Genomic DNA, 19693 nt, shown 5'->3' on the forward strand with positions numbered 1-19693 from the left:
CGGGTCGAGTTCGGGTTGACCCTTTTAAGGTCCGGTCAAGTCGGGTTCGACCCGAACCAGACCTATTGACCCAAATTAATACTCCTACGTGCTCATCAAGCCGACAGTCGAGTTCCAGGCTTGTTTGAGCTCGAGCTCAATAAGCTTTCAAGCTCGAAATTGTTTCGAACTCATTTCGTAAGCTTGATAAGCTTGACTCATCGAGCCTATTACCGGTTCAAGTTCGAGCCGACTCACGAGTCGGCTTGACTCAATTGCACCCCTAGCCATTACACAAATGATCATATTAAGACTTCATTTGAAACAATTTTTTTATTATTTCATAAAGCAGCCTTTTAGTATAAGTTTTTGAATTATAAATTTTTATGCTAAAAAACTATTTTAAAAAGCACAAAAAAAAATCCCAAACTAAGCCTAAATTTAACAGAGATATAACATTACAAACATATAACTTTTTCAACACAATTTTCATTAAATTAAATATAATATAAAAAAATTAAGTGGCAGATATAAAACTAAATAAAACTGTTTTAAGTACTGGAATGCGTTGACAATGATTTATCTCTTTCTTAACCGGTACTCGGCCAGCCGAGTCAGCATAGGCTTACCACTTGAGGTAATATTCAGCAAAAAAACATATGAAGAATGAGAATTCAAAAGAATCAACTTCAAATAATTGAAATAAAACTAATAATGATGACGTGCCTTTAATCATTTCTTTATAAGTTCGCTTGCAGATAACAGTTAAATTTCATCGGCATATCAACAAATTAGGCCATTATTCTGCAATCGTTATTCTCTAGCTCTAACGGGAAGAGAAACATAAATGAAATTATGTAAAAGAAGAAACGGTAGAAACTCTCTGCCTGAAAACGATGAGGTAGATGCACTGCAACAGTTGGTGCCTGCACATTAGGTAAAAAGAGAACTCCATTAAGTTCAAAAATGAAATCAGCGTATTCGTACAAACAAAGCCAAACCAAGACTGAAAGATGGTGTAGGATTTGTTTGGGACGACTTTTTTACTATTTCTTAAAACAACTTTTTAGTATAAATTTTTTAATTTTTTACTAGAAAGCTGCTTTAAGAAGCAATAAGAAAGCCATCTTAAACGAAACCATAGTTTATAGCATATAAGTGAATGGTGGTTCGGATTAAGGCTTCGTTTGGGACGGCTATCTTACTGTTTCTTATAAAATTTTTGTACTAGAAAGCCGTTTTAAGAAGCAATAAGAAAGCCGTACCAAACGAAGCCTAAATAAAGTTGTCCAATAGAAGCTAAGAGCAACCATTGACCAGAAAACTATCAATGCACAGGCACATGAAAATCTTTAATAGAAGACGACTGTGAAGGAATCTCACCTAAATAAAACGCACCACTCACTGTCACTGATGTACTTCAACCATAAAGAACTCTCTTGGGATCCAATTGCCCACTACAGTAGCTAGACGGAACAGCAGAGATATGCAGTCTGCCTGTCCATTCTTCGCCTGGCTTCAGAGGAAGAGGATCCTCAATTACAGCCGGCTGGACGCACAGCATATGCTTGTATTCATCGTCGCCAAAATCAGCAATGGCTTTGGCTTTCTTGTCCCAGGGATTCCAAACAACTAGTAAGAAGACAGTTAAAGGTCAGGATCTATTTATCAGCTATGAATTTTCTCTAACTTCTAATTTTAGTGTTAGGCTTCGTTTGGGACAGCTTTCGTACTACTTTTTAGCACAAAAATTTTAAATTCAAAAATTTTTTATACTAAAAAGCTGTTTTAGGAAGCAAGAAGAAAGCCGTCCCAAACGAAACCTAAATCAGTATAATTTAGAAACAACAGAAAACAAAATTACCCGCATCTGGGATTCCCTCTTTCCACATAACATATGTTCTCTTCTTTTCATGATCTATTATTGCAATCTTGTTGGGCGTACTAATGTAAGTCTTGTCAACCTTTTTCAACAAAGGCATTTTTTAGAATTAATTCAGAATCGGAAAGCATAAAAAGTGAACTAAATATTCATGAACTTACTTCTGATTCAAAGGTAAGAGCATCTGCCTGTTCTGTGCATCGCTCCTTACCCTTCAAATTGTCGAAATAATCTATCGTCTCCAACCCCTCAACCCGCACTTCACTGAAAATAGAATAAAAATAGGAGAGAATAATATTGTGGCATGAAGCACTAAAAATATCAAAGTTGAACTACCATAGCAAGGACAAAAATAGAATCATGAAAATTAAGTAATTTCCTTAATATATATCATTAACATAAAAAATGCATCTTTCAAATAAGCGTAGCCAAACATTGCAATATAGTGTTCATTATGTACTTTGTCCTAGCCTTTTAAGTTCTGTTTCAGTTCCTCAAATATTATTAATTTCTGCAAAAAGATTCAGTAGAAATATTTCCACATAATTTTCTAAGGCCAGGGTTGAGGATGGCATTCCAACTTCATAAACATTGAATCGTGGGGGCTTAAAACTGTTGACCTCGATATATGTTTCAAAAGTCATTAGATCAAATGCAACAACAACAATAGAAGATGGACACAATTTGGCAAAAATGGACATAAAAATGTATCAAATCTATTGCCCATTTCGCTAAATAGATCTTTATCATTAGTTCAAATGTTGAAATTGCCCAAAAAGGCCCCCTGTAATGCCGAAGTTGGTGATGGGAAAGCGAAAAAAACTTAAATGTTATGAAGTCAGTTGAAATATGAAAATGGCATGCGAAGCACCCTTGTTTCTATGTGTGGATATTTCCTATAGGGGCCGCCAAGGTACAATTGGGAATAAGATATGGACAATACGATATTATAGCAAGTGCTATTCAAACTTCCACATTGTAGTGCATGCGTGCAAAAAATTCACAACTAGAAAATGAAAAAAAAATGAACTTGTAAGCGCACATAAAAAAGTGTGTACTTAACAAAAATCATGCAACAAAAATGAAATTAGATGAGCACAATGGTGAAGCCAAACATTCATCACAACATCAATGCAATTGCAAACACCTTTCTGAGAAAATATAACTTAGACAATTTTAAATGGTGGATGCACTTCACAAGACATTCCAATTAAATTTGAGGTGCAACAAAAGTTGTGTGCGCATTTAGGAAAGCGCACAAATTTGCCAAAAACTAAAATACCACATGCATTTCGATTTAAGGCGTAGCGTGGGCGAACTGAGGCTTAAGCCTCAATTGCTTGGACGAAACTTACACCTTTTCACTGTGGCGTACGCCTGAGGTGAAACGAGGAACTGCCTCGATTCATTTCTATTTTTTTTCGTAAGAGTCATCCATGTGCGTGAGTCGAGCATGCTTATTAGACTTAGGGCTTCTGTTTAGAAGCATTTCCGCCGCTTTAACTCTCTCGTTCTCTCTCATTACCCATTCTCTCTAATTCCCTGTTCTCTCTCGTTCCTTCGTGTACACTGCTTCTGCCGACTTTGACTGCCAAGTTCGATCGAGTTCGACGTACCTGGAGGTGAAGGTAAGATTCCCTATTCTCTCCCGTTCCTATTTCGTAAGGTGAGGGGGTTATTTCCTAATTTCTTTCATTCCCTGCCTCTCCGACTTCGACGTGCTAAGACAATAGTCGTCTTTTATAATCTCCACCAAGGTAACGATTTATTTCCTATTTCTCTTCGCCTGCTTCCTGTAATGACAATAAAGTATGCATGTGATTTTTTAAAATCTAAATCAATATCAAAGTTTATAAAGAACATTTCATGACCCTAAACCAAACTGTGAAAAAAAGCTAAAATCAAAGACTGAATTTGAAGTTAAGCATTAGATAAATTTCAAACCAAAATCTCAATTAGAATCTAAAAATACAAATTGATGATTAATTTATGATTAAATTTGTATTTTTAATTTGATGTTAATTATTTATTTTTATCAATTATTAGTATGATTAGTGGCATAAGAAGGAAAGATCTTGCATGGAAATATGACACTTAAGTTAAAGTGCTAGGCGAAGGTGCGACAAAGGGATATGTTTATATGAAATGTAATTTCTACGAGAAGCGCATAACTGGTGGTGTCAAGAGGTTGAAGGATCACCTAGCCTACACGAATGTCAATGTGAGACCGTGTAAAAATACCTGATGAAGTGGAAAAGGAATGTATAAATTATTTAAAAAAGTTTGAGACCGGTTGATATATTTAAAGTTATATAAATTATTTAGTGAGATATTTATATATGTTTTTACCTATTCTGCCTCTATTTGAGACCGGTTGTTCATCCAAGAATTGAGCTATTCATTAAAAAGATGTTTGCATACATCGCCAATACATTACTTATCATGTTATCACAAGGAATGATGCTTATAAATACAACGGAAAGATATCAACATTTGTTTGTCTACAACACTTGACTAGATACAAGAGAGTCCATTAGCTATATTGAGTTCCTAAGAAAAGAACTAGAGAAAAGTATAGATGATATAAAGTAGCTAGAAAAGTGGGGGTCATTCACAAACGGCTACTACATTAATTGGTTTCTCAAATAAAATGAAGAGACGCTGAGAATAAACTAAAAGATATCTCTGACAAAGTACAAAAAAAATATCAATTATCAATGCCATATATCACACATAACAGTTATTGTAAATAACTTCGAGCTCCAAGTAATGACAGAATATGAGAAACAAGTAAAAATGTTCAGTTCGAGCTGCTGTTAATAGGAATAATACTTCACATTCTATGTACTTTGCAAAAGGAATGACATTCTACATTATTAAAATATAATGCTACAGCTATTGATTAATGCTAATAGTTTAACATATATTCACTCAACAACAAAGCAGTTAAACATCGGCAAAAGAAAAAAAAAAGTGTATATATAATAAATATACAATTAGAGCACGTCGTCTCACGTGGTCCATGATCTCGACAGGCAACTGAAACATAAAGCAAGGAAGAAATGAATGAAGGCTACTCGACCAATCAGGCTTCCACCAAACTACCGAGCAGACCTGCCTTCTCTTTGCATTTTGGCCTTTGTTTGGTCGGTTCTAGATGTTTGAGTTTAAGGATTTTTTATTTCAAACAAACAACAAAGAGAATGGGATACGCTTAATTATTTATTATTAACATTCTTAGTTATGGAACTAGTACCCAAATCCTTATTCATTGAACCCTTGCAAGAATACTGTACTCCTATTTAGATATTGTACATCCAAGATTAATCCTTTGAGCATTTTAAGGCTCATTAGATTAACAGAGGAGTCTGGATCGATTAGAACTCTGTTCACTTGAGTTTTGTTACTCTTCACAGTACTATATAGTGGTTGATTGTGATATGTGATTCCAAAGAGCATATCATCATCATTATTAAAAATGATTGTAGGAGTATTATGAGCGTACAAGGCCTCCTTCATACTTTTTTTTAGCTAAGAATGTCTCATACTGTTCTGAATTCTACAAAGCTTTAATAAATGTCTCTAGAAGGTTCTTAGACATAATGAGAACATCGTAAATGCTTAGAAATGCGGATAATTTATGGAGATGGGCCAAAACATTATAGTCTATAGTGGCATTAGCAATCTTCTTAGGTTTAGGTGGATGATTTGATTATGTGACATAATATTATCATTGAGCTGAATATTCTTCCCCTGATCTATCATCTTCTTCTGTGGTGAACAAGAATCTCTTTTTCACTTCTCAGAATCTGTGTCACTTCTTTAGATAAACTACCCTTAGCCTGAGAGTCTTTCGTATTTTCCATGTTTTCTACTTCCAACTCTTATTATCATTTTCATCGTCAGGGAAGTAGAGCTCTTCATCTGAGTTAATAAATGGCGATGTTGTGCAACATGTTTCTTTAAAAAGAGTATTTAAATTGCCCCGTGAAAATCAAGAGGTCCACCTCATCCTCTTGCAATCCTTCCACCTCGTTGACTTATAACTCTACAAGTTTCCATAGGAATATTATTTTCTTCCTCCGAATCTGAGTTAAGATGCAAGTCAACCATATATTCTTCCAGTTTAACAGGCTGTCTAGGGGGTTGTTGTCATCAATAAAATCAATGCATCACTGAATATCAATTTTCTGCTCTACCAATGTCTTCCTATTTCTTCTTCGAGATCTAGACATAGAATCGTGCTTTCCTCCTTGGTCTTTATAGTACTTCGAGGGCTTCTTTTTTACTTGGTGTTGGCTCCTCTACAACTTGTAAAATCCTTAAAAATCTGATTTTTTGTGAGTGCTGTTAGTCCGGACGAACTGGCCTTAGTACGGGACGAACTGAAGAAAATTGTGAAGAAATCTGTCATTTTCGTCTGTACGAACCTGGAACAGTCGGGACGAACTGAACCCGAGAGTTTCGTCCCGGGACGACGAAATTGGCATTTAATTTCGTCTGGACGATCTGGTTCACGATCTGTGTCCAGAGGAGTTCGTCCCGGGACGAATTTGGATCGTCCGGGACGATCCTGCTTGATAAGTATCGGATTTGAGATATTTTGGATTCATTTGGAGGAGAGAGAAAGAGAAGCGGTAATTTGGTAAATTTCTGAATTTGTGATTTCTGTGTACATTCCGTATACTGCCGTTATGTTGCCGATTTCTCGTACGATCTCTGATTTTCTGCATTGATGATTCGAATGATTGAATAAGCATACGGATGTGATTATATGATTGAATTATTTTTATGGTTACTAAAAGACAAGTGAAGACTGGTTGAACCGTTGGTTTGAGATTGATTTGACCTATACAGGATGGTGGGCCGACGGGCTTTCCTTTAAAAAGGGTTTGGCGATATCCTCTATTGATCATTGATATAACGATTGAGAGTTATAAGGATATTATTATGCCGACGGGCACAGAGTGACGACTCTTATTGAGCCAACGGATATAACGACACAACGATACATCGATACCGAAAAACGCCTTAATAGCAAGTGATTGTACTTGTTCAGTAAGACTATTGTATTGAATTGCATGTGTACGGTATTGACCTATTGATCTCATTATGGATTTATAGATTTATTGATATCGACAGACTTCTTATATTGATTATTGATTTATTGATTTTGAATGGATTGACTGACGGATTTACGAGTTTATTGTTACTGTACGATTTCATTGATATTTGCATTATTTCACTGAGCATTGATACTGATACTGATATGGATATCGATATTGCATTGACTTATTGATACTATGGACATGGATACTATTGATCCATTGATATTGATTCATTGATATTATCGTTTCATTGATACACCGTGTTGAACTGCTGCATGTGATTCATTGACTGTTATGGAATAGGTTTTACTGTATTGATTTGATTTCCACCGTTCTTACGCTGTATTGGTTTGATTGTTTTATATAATTTCGTACCGATTGATGTTATTGACCAGAGATGATTGATTCTATTGATACGATATTGATTTAACTGATATTATCGAGACGACAATTTTTCTCTATCAATTTGACTGATCGATTTAACTGAGATTCTTCCGAATATAGATTTTTTTCTACTTTTTATGGATTTCTTCCTACTGTTTATCGATTCTTTTACCGATGATTGTGGATTGTATCGATCATGCATTGATTACTGATTTTCGTATCTGCTGCATAGATTCACTGATCATGTGCAACTGACTGTTATGGATCTGATTGATTGATATGCATATTGTTTCAGTACCGTGCTTTGATTTCAGTTATAGGTATTATGTGATCTGCTGGGCTTTTTGAAGCTCATTATATGTGGTTAATATTTTCAGGTCAGGACAAGGGAGTAGGAGATTGAGATTGATCTGGAATCTTCAGGTTTTTGTCCTTTTTGGTTATAATGATTCTTTTGTACTCAGGACATGATAGATTTCTTGTGTTTAATGTGTAGATCCTGAGTATTGTATATGAACTTTTGGAATATGAATAGAATTGTACATTGATATTTTTACTTATAGATTTTGTTAGACTGTTTGTTATTGATTGAAGACTACAGATAGCTCTGGTAAATGATTGATCGAAATTCTTTCCAAGTTAGATATTGGGGCATTACACAACTGACTACTTTGAATGGAAGAGTCTTGAATCAACTTTTAATTCCAAAGCATTCTTTTAGCCAATGTCTTTGATAGCAAATAAGACCATCATATGTTTAGTTTTTTTAGAAGAGAAGGTTTCCCAACCATCTTCATCTTATTGAGGTTCTTTTCCTCAAGTTATTTTGCAACTTAGCATGGAATGGAAGAAATGACATTAGTCTTTTCTTGTTTGGGATTAACCATAACACTGTCTGACAGAGTGAATTAGTCATTTCGGTAGCTTTTTTCAACCCAATCTTAGAATACAAAGCAATCTTCGATTGGGTGACTAAAGATCTTGTGATATGAACAGTAGTTTGGATCGCTAATCATATTGGCTTGTTCTGGTCGGTGAGACACTAGTAATTGTAGACGGAGTTCGAGCGCATTCCGGAAAATCTTCCCAGTGCATTCTTTCTTGAAAAAATATGGCTTATTTTTTCTCTTATAGGGTTGGGGTTTTTTTGTTTTTCCTTTGCCTATTTTATCACCTTAGGTAGAATTGTTGTTTCCCCTTTCTCTTTCTTGTCAGGAGAAAAAGTAAATGTGATATTTATTTCATCCCTTTTTTGTGTCATATACTATGGGTTGTTTTTCCTTCCCAGGAGGATATTTTTTATAGTTGTAATTGAAGCCTTAGGCTTGCGCAGTCTTTCAAACTTAGCTACACAATCTAATAATTCTTGAAAAGTGTTGATCATAACCATTGATAAGGAAGGAGCCATTTGGTCGTCAATGTTCTCCAGTAGGGGTTCCACAACATATTTTTTGGTGAGCTGTTGCTCACATTTCATGCCGAGGTTTCTCCATCTTGCGATATATTTGGTAACGAACTCATCCTTCTTTCTTCTCTTGAGAGCGAGATATACGATAGTCACATTCTTCGTCGCATCAGTGATTCTTTTGACGAACACAGTCTCTAATTCGGCAAATATCTTTATCGAGTCCTTAGGTAACTTAGCATATCATTTGAAAGTCGTATTAGTAAGACTACTAACAAATTAGCGCAACAATAAGACATCATTTCTCCCAGTATTACCGTAGGTAGCCTTAAATAGAGCCAAGTGTTGCTGAAGGTTCTCCGTACCATAAAATGTATTAAATTTCTGTATAAATTGTCTTTTTGGATATTTCACTAGGTCATATTCAACAGGATACGGACGACCAATACCTACTAAGTCCTCAACAGCTTCAGAAGCAATAAATGCTTTCACCTTTTGATTGATGAGATCTTCAATCTGGGTTTTGCTGACCATTTCATCTTCTTTGGGAATTGTCAGCATTGGCTCTTTTTGTACCTCTATCCCTTGGTTAGGAATGTCTAAATCAATCTTAGTAGCTAGAGTGCTGCCAGTATTCAATGTTGGATTAACAACATTTCCTTGGGGGTTTGTTGTTTGTGGCCTGCCAGTTATAGTAGCTAGACCAAGCTGTCCAAATAGCTCTTCCATCATAGTGCTCATCTTATCAAGATGAGCATGCAACTAATCGATCTCATGATCCTTCCTCTGATGGAGAAACTACATTTCTTGTTGCATTTTTCTCAAAACATCATTTGTTTCTTCCTCTTCAACCTCCTCTTGGTAGGGAGGCATCCTATTCATAGGTGTTATCTATTTCTGAGTCATCTCATAGCTTCTCTTCATTTTGTAAATTTGCATTTGTATTTCTATGAGTATAGGCCCTCTACTTAAGAGTGTGATCAACCATTCAGATTGTTTTGCTGTCCATGGGATCAATATCTCTTGCTCTTTCAATGTCATCGTCATCAAATTTGAGATCATCCTCCTATTAGGTCAACAGCTTCAAATGAATTATTGGAGAGTTGAGGAATTTGTCGTACATAACAACATTTCCCTTGTCTAATGGGATAGGCTTAAGAGGGGACCTCTCGTTGAAGCGTGACCATTGGTCACGACGTTTACGCTGTACATCTTTAGGAAGTTTGGTTCCTTTGGAACCCATACGCAACAGTACCTTGTAGTGGTGTGCTTTCTTAGGCTCACACCATATGCTAGGAAATACACATTATTTGGCTAGTTATATTCCTCTGACTGAATTGATCTTAGATAAGGATGTCGAGGTCTAGGGTTTTAACATTTTTGAGCATAGACTGTGATGAAGACATCAGACCTTGGAGAGTCTATCAGAGACAGGGTCGTCGATCTACGCCCACGATTGCACCGCTTTACTTTTGATTATCATTAAATTAAATTTATTATGGATGTATTATTTTATTAAGTTTATGAGTTTTATTGTACCTTTCCTTTTATATCCGTACTTGAGGGCTTGGTAATATGTATGCCCTAGGAGCCAGTTGGTCTTTTGTATTTTCCACATTGTATTGGCTATTTAAAGCCTCATTTGAGGGCATGTGTTTTGAGAGCTTGGAGAGTTTGGTGAGAGTTTGAAGTCCCTAGGTAAGGGCAGCGTATTACCCACAAGCCACAGGAAGCGTCCGGGCTCGTGGTCCACTTCTTCCACCAACCTCATCTCTCTTCTCCCTAAACCGTCGGCAACCACCTCCCATATCCCTCTCTCAGCCGAATCCCCACACCACCACCTCAAACCCTAGGCTGGCCACCACCTCTTCCACCCTACAAGCTGCTGGCCCCCATCTCCCCTTCTCCTCTTGGCCGAAATCCTTAACCCTTACTTTCCCCTCCAAAGCCGCCTGCGTAACCAAAACCCTAACCCACTTATCCTAGCCGTCGGCCCTAGCCCTAGTCCCCTCCTAATCGCCGACCACATCACCCTTGCCATAGCTTCCAAATTCCAAGCCCCACATTTGATACTTTCCATTCATGACACATTTCAAATAGGAAAGTTTGAATTCATATTTTCAATTTATTTGAATTTCAAATTTATTTCCTAAAAAAGAATGAATTATATTAGGAAATTCCCTCCAATCAAGGCCATTCAAATTTGGACTTAAATTAGAAGGATTATTTTTATTAAATTCTCTTTCCTAATTTAACTTGGCTTAGATTGAAAGCTTATTTAATCCCCTCAATTCCCTCCAATCTTCTTTAAAACTTGTGGGCCCTTCCCTTCCCCTCTTGGCCGCCCCTCTCTCTTTCTCTCTCTCTCATTTATGTATTAGGCCCATTAATGCTCCTCAAATCAATCTATCAATTCCCAATTACTTCCTCCCTTTAACGCTGAAATTAATTTCAGACTTTTAAATGTGTTTTCCTCCTTATTCAAACTCAAAATTTTTTGGAATTAAAATCCCCCTTACCCTCATCCCTATGGCCGGCCACTACTCCATCCCCTCCCACTTAAACCAATCGACCAACCCTAATTTCATTCTTCCAAGCATCAACTACTACATGATCTCAACATCGCAAGATTGCTGTCGTGCATTCGAGAACCAGTCAATTTGCTGTCAAGAAATTACGGCACATAGTAGCTTGGTATCCTGATGTCCATAACATTTGAGTTGGCTGTCCAGGCATCCAACACACCTTCACTTGCTGTCCCACCATCTAGAATACACTACTCTGCCATCCATACTTGTGTGAAGGCTTCCTAATGCTTCTTCTTTCAGAAGCAACCACATAACGTCGTCATTGCCTCGTATATCCTGATTTTGGGTAAACTCTTCACTTTTCTCTTTTACCTACTTACTCTCCCTTAATTGTGGCATTATTTAGATTGTGAGAGCTTTCTCTGTAAGCCAAATTATTTTGAGTGTGAGTGAGTGGATCCAATTAATGACTAATCTCATTGTTAATTTAGGGATTTCTCGTTGAAAATCCTTCATGTATGACATTGTATGCTATGCTTGAATAGTGATTATTTTGTAATCTTAACTTATAGTTGTGTGACTTGGCCTAAGCTAGTTTCACCCCTCTTTCGTTTTCGTTTATTTAAAATCACTACAAGTTTAATATTTAATATTGCTCTCAAATAAAAGCGTGCAACTTCTTATTTAATATTGTCTAAGCATTTAAGTCCTACATCAGACTGTCTTATGGTGTTGTCCAATATTTGGATGATAACCATTCATTTTGCAGTGATAAAAAGGATGTTTAACATTGTCCTTATGAGATTTCTTTAAAACCTTGTTCTTTACAAGGTAAGTAGAAGTTGGGCTGATAGCCAGATCAGCTGATTTCTTCAATCTACTTTGTAAAATCTTATTCTTAACAGCTTTTAAGAGTTTATAGATGTGGGAAGAAACCGATTCTTCTCTCCTTTGTGGTTGCAGTGTTTAGAGAGGTGCTTCATAGAAGGATTTCTTGATTTTTCCCTTGGTGCTATTCCTTTTCACCCATTTTAATGGCTCAAAACCATTATCAGTAGGGATGTTTGCCTCAACCTAAAGTAGTGGTTCGTGGGTAGTGAAAGATGTCTCCCAACCATTAACTTGAAAACAAGCACGGGCTTTTCTTCGAGCTCTCCTGGAAATCTTAGTGCCTACAGTAGAGATTTCAGTGTCATGCTCTTCAGAAATTTCATTCCAAGTCATGTTTTGGTTGACAACATAAAACTTCAGTTTAGGCTTGACTACTTTCTTTTGAGTGATTGGAGCAGCGACAGGTGCCACAAAAAGTCTTGAAAATACATAGGCTCTTTTAGGATCCTTTCTATTAATAACTTTACTAGATCTTTAAGTAGTGTCCTTGACAGTCAGTACATTATGGGTGTTAAAATAGATTTTTGAGTAGGGTTCGATTCCAACCCGAAATTGACCCATCACTATTTGACCACACCTGGTTATAGCTTTGGGTCAACATCTTTAACCCGGACCAGGCTCGATTCGGTTTTCGGTTAATCCGACATGACTCGGAAACCCGAAATAGGTAGATTAGGTCCGGACGCAAGCGGGTGTGAGCGTGATGTGGGTACGGGTGCGAAGTGGGCGCGGACGCGAACTCAAAGGGGGTTCTTGTGTTGGTGTGGGCATGAAGGCAAGCGGGTCGGGCACAATGTAGGCGCTTTGCGGCCTGCGGCTTGCGCCGCGTGCCAAATGGGAGCAGGTCCGGGTGTCTGAGTGCGGATGCGAGCATCAGATGAGAGGGCTAGGGCGATGCATTGGTGTGGTGCGAGGCTGCGATGCGAGCGCGAGTCAGCAGCGGACGAGAGGTCGTCCGATAGCGTACGCGATGCAAGCACGGGAAGAAGGGCTAGGGTGGGCTACTCGCCTGCTCAATCGTGACTCGTGACTCACAAACATGGGTGTCAGCTGCGGGAGGTCAATTTGGGTCATTTCTGGGTTTTCTTGTTAACCCGAACCCGACCTATATGAAAAACGGGTTGACCTGAACCCATAATTTTTCGGTTCGATTCCGGGTTGAGTTTCAGGTTGGGTCAAATATTAGTGCATCATCATTGGCATGAGGGAAGAATTGTATCACTTCGAAGATAGTTTTAAACTGGACGGTTGCTCCAACACGGCCTGTGTTCAGAATGGCTTGAGGGAATTGCAACTTCGCTCCTTCGCCTAGTTTCACATTCATAATTGAGTTAACAAACATCATATTCGACAACCTATCACAGAACTTGTAGGGATTATAGTCAACCATAATTCAAACTTGCAATGAATGCATATCTATACTTATTTTAGATGTCTGAGATTAAATAAAAATTCTTTTTTCATCCAAAGATGGAGAGAGAAGTAATGCACATCAATGTTTCACACAAGAAGAATAACATGGAGGCATGAATCCCGCTTTGTAGTCTTAGAATTCCATTCTCTTTAAAGCAGATTGTATGTAACCAGATTTTCCATAAGTGTATCAAGGGTATAATTAGATCTAGATCCTTACTTCCAATGAGCGCAAGTCCACAGTTAATTACCCCTCTTACTGTATAAAAGAGAACTCTCAATTAAGGATAAATAATTTTAGATGTTTTACTCTCATGAATGATGGAAATGGAGGTAAACCCGATTAAGATTTCATGGTTTCGTTGTCCCGGGTATACTATAGATTTCAATTTACCACCACTAGCGATCGTTGATCGTAGTGTCCAGGTATCTGATTAGCACCCATAGGTCGCCTCCTCTCAGGAATCTGATACGCCCTAGGGTTCCCAAGTTTGGGTTTGCCCTAATGCTCCTTCAAAGAAAAGATTTCTCCACCAAATCCAAGAAAAATAAACACAAGAGGGATGAGAGAAAGAACAAGAACCTTTGCATTATAAATCCAAAAGAAATAAGATACAATTTGTCCACTTCGAGAAGGACAAGGTCTCCCACTACAAACCCTAGAAAACTTAGAGAAAGGAACTAAGGTGGCTAAGAGAAAACTCAATTCTTGCATAATCCTAGAAATCCCCCCTTAATCCCTACTTATAGACCAAACCAAACCCACTAGTGGGCTGCCCAAGCTGAACCGCCCAGCTCAGGCCTGACCCGAGCCAAACCGGTCCAGAAATGGACCGGTTCCGCTCAAGCCGACCCCCCCGCTCCGCTCCGCGTCAAGCCCCGCGCCCGCGTCGCCTTCGGCGGATCGGCCCGCGCGGTCTCCTTCCCGGCCGATGCCGCGTGCTCCGGGGTCGCCGGCTCTTCCTCTGCCGGTCGGCGGCGGTCCGCATCAGAATCCTTAGTAAACTAAAGTAATTATTTATGAATTTTAGTATTATGATGGTTTAGTTTGGGTTGGGACTTATGGATCTACTTAGAAGTTTCCCGTAGATTTGGCTCAGGGGTTATGACTTTCATTAAAAGTAGCCAATAAAACAAGTATTACATCTTCCCTTGGAAGTAGCTTTTAGGTTTGTTCAAGATATGGGTCTTACTACTTCTCTTAAAAGCAACCGGTAGGTTTGAGAAGTTAGGTATTACTTACTTCTTTCATTGAAAGTAACCCGTGTGTTGGGGGTCCAGGATTGGTTTACTTCACTAAGAAGAATCCCTTGCATGTTGATTAAGTGTGAATCTTACTGCTTCTATTAGAAGTAGCTCGTATGTTTGGATAAGGTCCTTTAATTCATGGAAGTTCCCTAATGAATTGATTAAGAGTGGGTCTAACTATTTCAATTAGAAGTAGCCCGGTTATACTTAAGAATGGGTCTTACTGCTATGCTTAGAAGTAGCCCATCGGTTGATTAAGAATGGGTCATGTTACTTTTACTTAGAGATTTCCCCTAATGCATTAACTAAAGTCGGACTTACAACCTCTACTAGAAGTTGTCGGGTTTTAATTTTATGTGTTCACTATTTCACTCAATGGACTTAGTGAAATAGTTATCAGTAGGATTTACTGTTTCTATTAGAAGTGATCTATAGGGTTTAACTTAGCAAGATTTTAACAACAGATATATAGTTTTGCACACTACCTCGACACCAACACTAGTGTTTTGTTTCACTGCTGAAGTACTCGTTTTCTCTTTTGTAAGTACTAGTTTTCTTCTTTCAGTGCTAGGTTTATTTAACACCATATACTGACTTTTATTTACTTGTTTGCAAATGTTCGAGGCTAGCATTTATAGGAGCTGGAGTTTGCAGCTACTGGGTTTTGCCAGGAGCTAGAGCTTGGAGAGCTGAAGCTGAGTTTTGGAGAGGTTTGCTTAGAGTTTTAATACTTTCTTTGTGTTTGGTATTTTAGTTTTAGGAGTTTGAGTTTTAGTTGGTGTGCGTTGTACTTAGGTTTGTATGGTATGATCATTGATTTTTTGTTCTTTTATTATTTAATTAAAAATGCATAACTTCACCAGAGTGGCTATCCCCTCATTGCTTCTTCTACTGTATTTTTTAGATTTTTTTAATGTTTTAATTTAATTAATTTAAAGTTTAAATTTTAATTAATTTCAAGTTTAAATTTTAACTAATTTAAAGTTTAAATTTTAATTTAAAGTTAACTACTTAACTCATTAATATATCACTCAATTAATTTAATTGATTGAAATTTTAATTTTTATTCATTTTTGTTTTTTTTGTTTTAAAATAATTAAATTTTAAATGGGTTACTCAATTAATTTAATTAATTTTAAAGATTTAAATTTTATTAATTGTTTTATTAATTAAAAGATTTAGTTTTAAATTAATTACTTTAATTAATTAGAGTTTTGATTTTATTTTAATTAATTAGAAAATTAAATTAAATTTTACATTAATTGTTCAATCTTAAATTTTGTTTTGATATTAAGTAGTCAATTAGGTTAATTAATTTTTTAATTTAATTAATATCTCATATTTAATTTAATTAATTAGTAATTAATTTATTAGATTTTACAACAACAACAACAACAATATCAAGCCTTTATCCCACTATGTGGGATCGGCTACATCGACGCCCCCTCCTCACGAGGGGAGGTTGGGGAGGGTACTTGCCCTTTCAAGTCTGCTTGATCAGATTAAAGTCGACGATCGAGGGCTTCGGAGGAAGAATCGATCGTGGAATTAGTCTTCGAGTCTTCCAATTGATGATTGCGACGTCTCTTTTTTTTCTTTATTTTTATTTATAATAATAATAATAATAATAGTTATTATTATTATTATAACAATAATCACATACACAATCCTTACCCACACACAAATTCAAGAAGACAGAGCGGGACCGACTTCGTTTATAGAACAAAATAGGCTCAAGGCCTTCATGCTTGCTTTCTTGGGTGAAATCAGACACAAAGGGAGGCTCGGCAGGGCTCGTTCTTTGTGAATAGAGGGGGCATGAGGCCTGGTTCATGTGAGCGTATAGAGGGGCGAACAACAGGGAGGTTCGATTTGTTTGTTCATGGAAGAACTATATGAGGTGTGGTTTCTGCTCTTCGTTCACCTGAAACGGAGAAGACGAAGACAGGATGATTATTGTCCATGTGTGTGGAGGTGCCAAGCAGAGTCGGAGGTGCCGAGCAAAGTCGGATTCGAATGGGAGGTGGGGTTCACGTATTAAGTACATGGATTAAACGCAGGTGAGGGAGGAAACGAACTGAGGTGCTCGGCGCACTTGGTAGGGATCGACCAAGTTGTTCGTGTGCCTACTTAGATGGAGCAGGTCGTTCGTGATTTAGTGTCGGGAGGTTCGTACCGGCAGGGGTCAAACACGAACGATGAAGTAGGAGTCATTGAGCGTGTGAGAAGGGAGACGAGTTTGGTCTTGCGCTCACACGCAAGAGGCGGAACGAAGGCTTTCTCGACTTCAGGGGTTTGCAATTGGAAGTGATAGTCACATGAGTTGGAAAATCCAAGTTGGAAGTAGACGTGGGAACATGGTAATGTGCGATTTAGCTTTGCCGATGGCAATACAAATAAAATAAAAAACAAAAATATTGTATAAAGAGCTAAGGGACCATTTTAATCATTTTCTCAAACATTAAAGGTTGAACCTGTACCATTGAAATTCATGCAATAAAAATTAAAAAAAAAAAACCAAAAATATTGTATAGTAAAAAAAATTTCAGAATTATACTTAGAGACATAATATGAAACGAGTATATAAATGAATAGATTGGAGTACTTCCAATGGTAGATAAGAATAGATAGAGATGTCTTAAATGGTTAGGTCACATAAAATGTTTGCCTTTCAATGACCAAGTTAGAAGAGTAGATGCATTAGATTTGGCCTATGTTAAGAAAGGGAGAGGAAAACCAAAAATACTTGATTAGAAAGTATTAGAATGACTTTTTCATTAGATTTAAATGAAAATTTGATTCATAATAGGCCACAATAAAGAAAAAAGATTCATGTAGTCAACCCCACATAGTGAGAGAAAGGCTTGATATTGTTGTTGTTTTATTGTTTGCTAGCATAAGAGGCATCCAAGCATATTTGACCAAGTGAACTGAACACAGTAGCATCTACATAAAAATACTAAGCTTGGATGATTGCTAGAAGTTGACAATGCTATGATCATCCGAGAGAAGAGGCCCTAAGTCATGCACTTCATTGTACATTGCTGGAGCCTATATAGTAAAACTAAACAGAAAGGGGCAGAAATTCGCAACAGAATGACATGTTTTGGAGTACTCAATAAACATGCATTTTCCCTTTACTCCAATTGCATCAGGACGCATTATTTACTTGGAAAATGATGTAGTAACTCTTAAGAACAACTGAAGAATATTTGGTACTTAAAAAAAAAGCAAGATCATACACTCACCAAATATCAGAAACAGAGAAGTACGTATGGAACGCAAATGTAAATGTAAATGGCTTTCCATCTTTATTGGTATTTCTTATGCGTGATACAAGTATAATATCCCCTCCAGGTGTCAGAGCAACCCTCAGTCGGAACTCAAAACTGCAGATACAAAATAATCATGGTTGTACTTGGAGAAGAATGTGGAATTTAAAGGGAATGAACGAACCTATGTGGCCAAAATTTGAAATCACCTTCAGATGGCCTAAGAATTAAATCAACAAAAGCCCTATAACTGTTGCTTTCTTGCAAAGGCTGTGGGTTTTGATCAATAGTCCAAACTCGGGTTCTCGCAAAACCATGTTGTTCAAAGTTTGCAAGTCCTCCGACCTCCATCCCAATTTCCATTGAGGCAAAAGTCAACAAAACGAAAATAAAGCTAAATCACTAGGAAATTGTACGATTGCATTTTAGGTAATACTTGTGGAAAACAGATAGGGATGCCGCCCCGTATTCCTTTTGGAGGTTTGAACAAAGCCTACAAAAAGGCAATGAAATGCCTACAATTAGGCAAGCTAAAAGATAAAACCTGTGAAACATTAATAGCAATGTACACCATTATTTTTTTTTTAATCAAAATTAAACTAACTGCACATTTTGTTTAGTTTGACTCAACATAATATGCCCCAGAAGAACTTGAACTTGTTTCAAAGCAAATGCTGGTTAGGCTATGGTTTATTTGGATATCATATGGACAGAGCATTAGACACCTGATAAAAACATATTAAGGGTATCCAAAAACAAAATACAGATAATAGGCAATCACCATATTGGTAAAACCCCTCAAGTTGACTTAAGCTAAAATCTAAAATTCGAGGTGCCATTTAGTTTAACAATTGGAATTTCATCAAACTTCAATGTCAAGCGCACTCATATAGGAGCACTCCTATTATAGGTTATCTCTTGATAAGTTGCACCAATGGAATACAATCATGAGGCTATTAAGCCAAGTAAATAATATCTTCATGGTTAAAAGTTTAGGCTGTTACAAATGGTATCAGAGCAACACACTAGCCGAAAGATGAGAGTTAAGTACTATATAGGGAGGGAGTCACCTCTTAAACCTTAGATGGGACAAGGAGCTATATGAAGAGAGCCACCTCTTGAATTTGTAGGGGCCATCCCTAGAATTATATTTGTTGGATAATTCTAGGCTAAGAATACTAATGAGGGCATCGGCTATTGAATTGGTGGAAAATTTTGAAACCTCTTAAGAGTGAAGTAAAACTCTAAACATCAAAATATCTTTCAGTGTTAAAAGTTAAAATTTTATTAGAAACTTCAAAATTAAGCGTGCTAATACAAAATCACTCCTAGAATGAGTTAGGTTAAAGAGAACAATATCTCGATAGTTAAGATTTTGACTATTAGAATATGAACCTGCTACAGTGGCTAATACTTCACAGCTAGTTATTTTGCTGAAATCAAAAGACAAGAAACTGTAGGCAACAAAATTTTTCTAGCTACAAGTGATATACTTACATATAAAAGTAATATTTTAATATTTTTTCTCATGAAACATAAATCCTAATCTTAATTCACATAATCAACCACAAAGCACCTAATTT

The 19693-nt window shown here is 37.0% G+C and overlaps 1 protein-coding gene across 1 annotated transcript; it reads right to left on the reverse strand.

Annotated features, from left to right (window-relative positions):
* Nucleotides 1–706: 706 nt before the first annotated feature.
* Nucleotides 707–18568, reverse strand: LOC110100652 (putative glucose-6-phosphate 1-epimerase). The gene is made up of 6 exons (XM_020828253.2): nt 18295–18568; nt 18087–18227; nt 2023–2125; nt 1844–1943; nt 1363–1611; nt 707–905 (listed from the first exon to the last, which is right to left on the reverse strand). The coding sequence occupies exons 1-5, from the start codon at nt 18471–18473 to the stop codon at nt 1400–1402; spliced, it is 735 nt and encodes a 244-aa protein (XP_020683912.2). The 5' UTR covers nt 18474–18568; the 3' UTR covers nt 707–905; nt 1363–1399.
* Nucleotides 18569–19693: the final 1125 nt, after the last annotated feature.

This window comes from Dendrobium catenatum, unplaced genomic scaffold (genome assembly GCF_001605985.2).
Source record: "Dendrobium catenatum unplaced genomic scaffold, ASM160598v2 fragScaff_scaffold_1472, whole genome shotgun sequence".
NCBI lineage: Eukaryota > Viridiplantae > Streptophyta > Magnoliopsida > Asparagales > Orchidaceae > Dendrobium > Dendrobium catenatum.

Excerpts from the sequence above, each read along its gene's own strand:
- LOC110100652 (XM_020828253.2), bottom strand. The coding sequence starts at position 18,473 with ATGGAAATTGGGATGGAGGTCGGAGGACTTGCAAACTTTGAACAACAT. Across the intron at positions 18,228-18,294 it reads TTCAAATTTTGGCCACATAG|TTTTGAGTTCCGACTGAGGG; the intron begins GTTCGTTCATTC and ends TTGTATCTGCAG. Across the intron at positions 1,612-1,843 it reads AGAGGGAATCCCAGATGCGG|TTGTTTGGAATCCCTGGGAC; the intron begins GTAATTTTGTTT and ends TCTTCTTACTAG.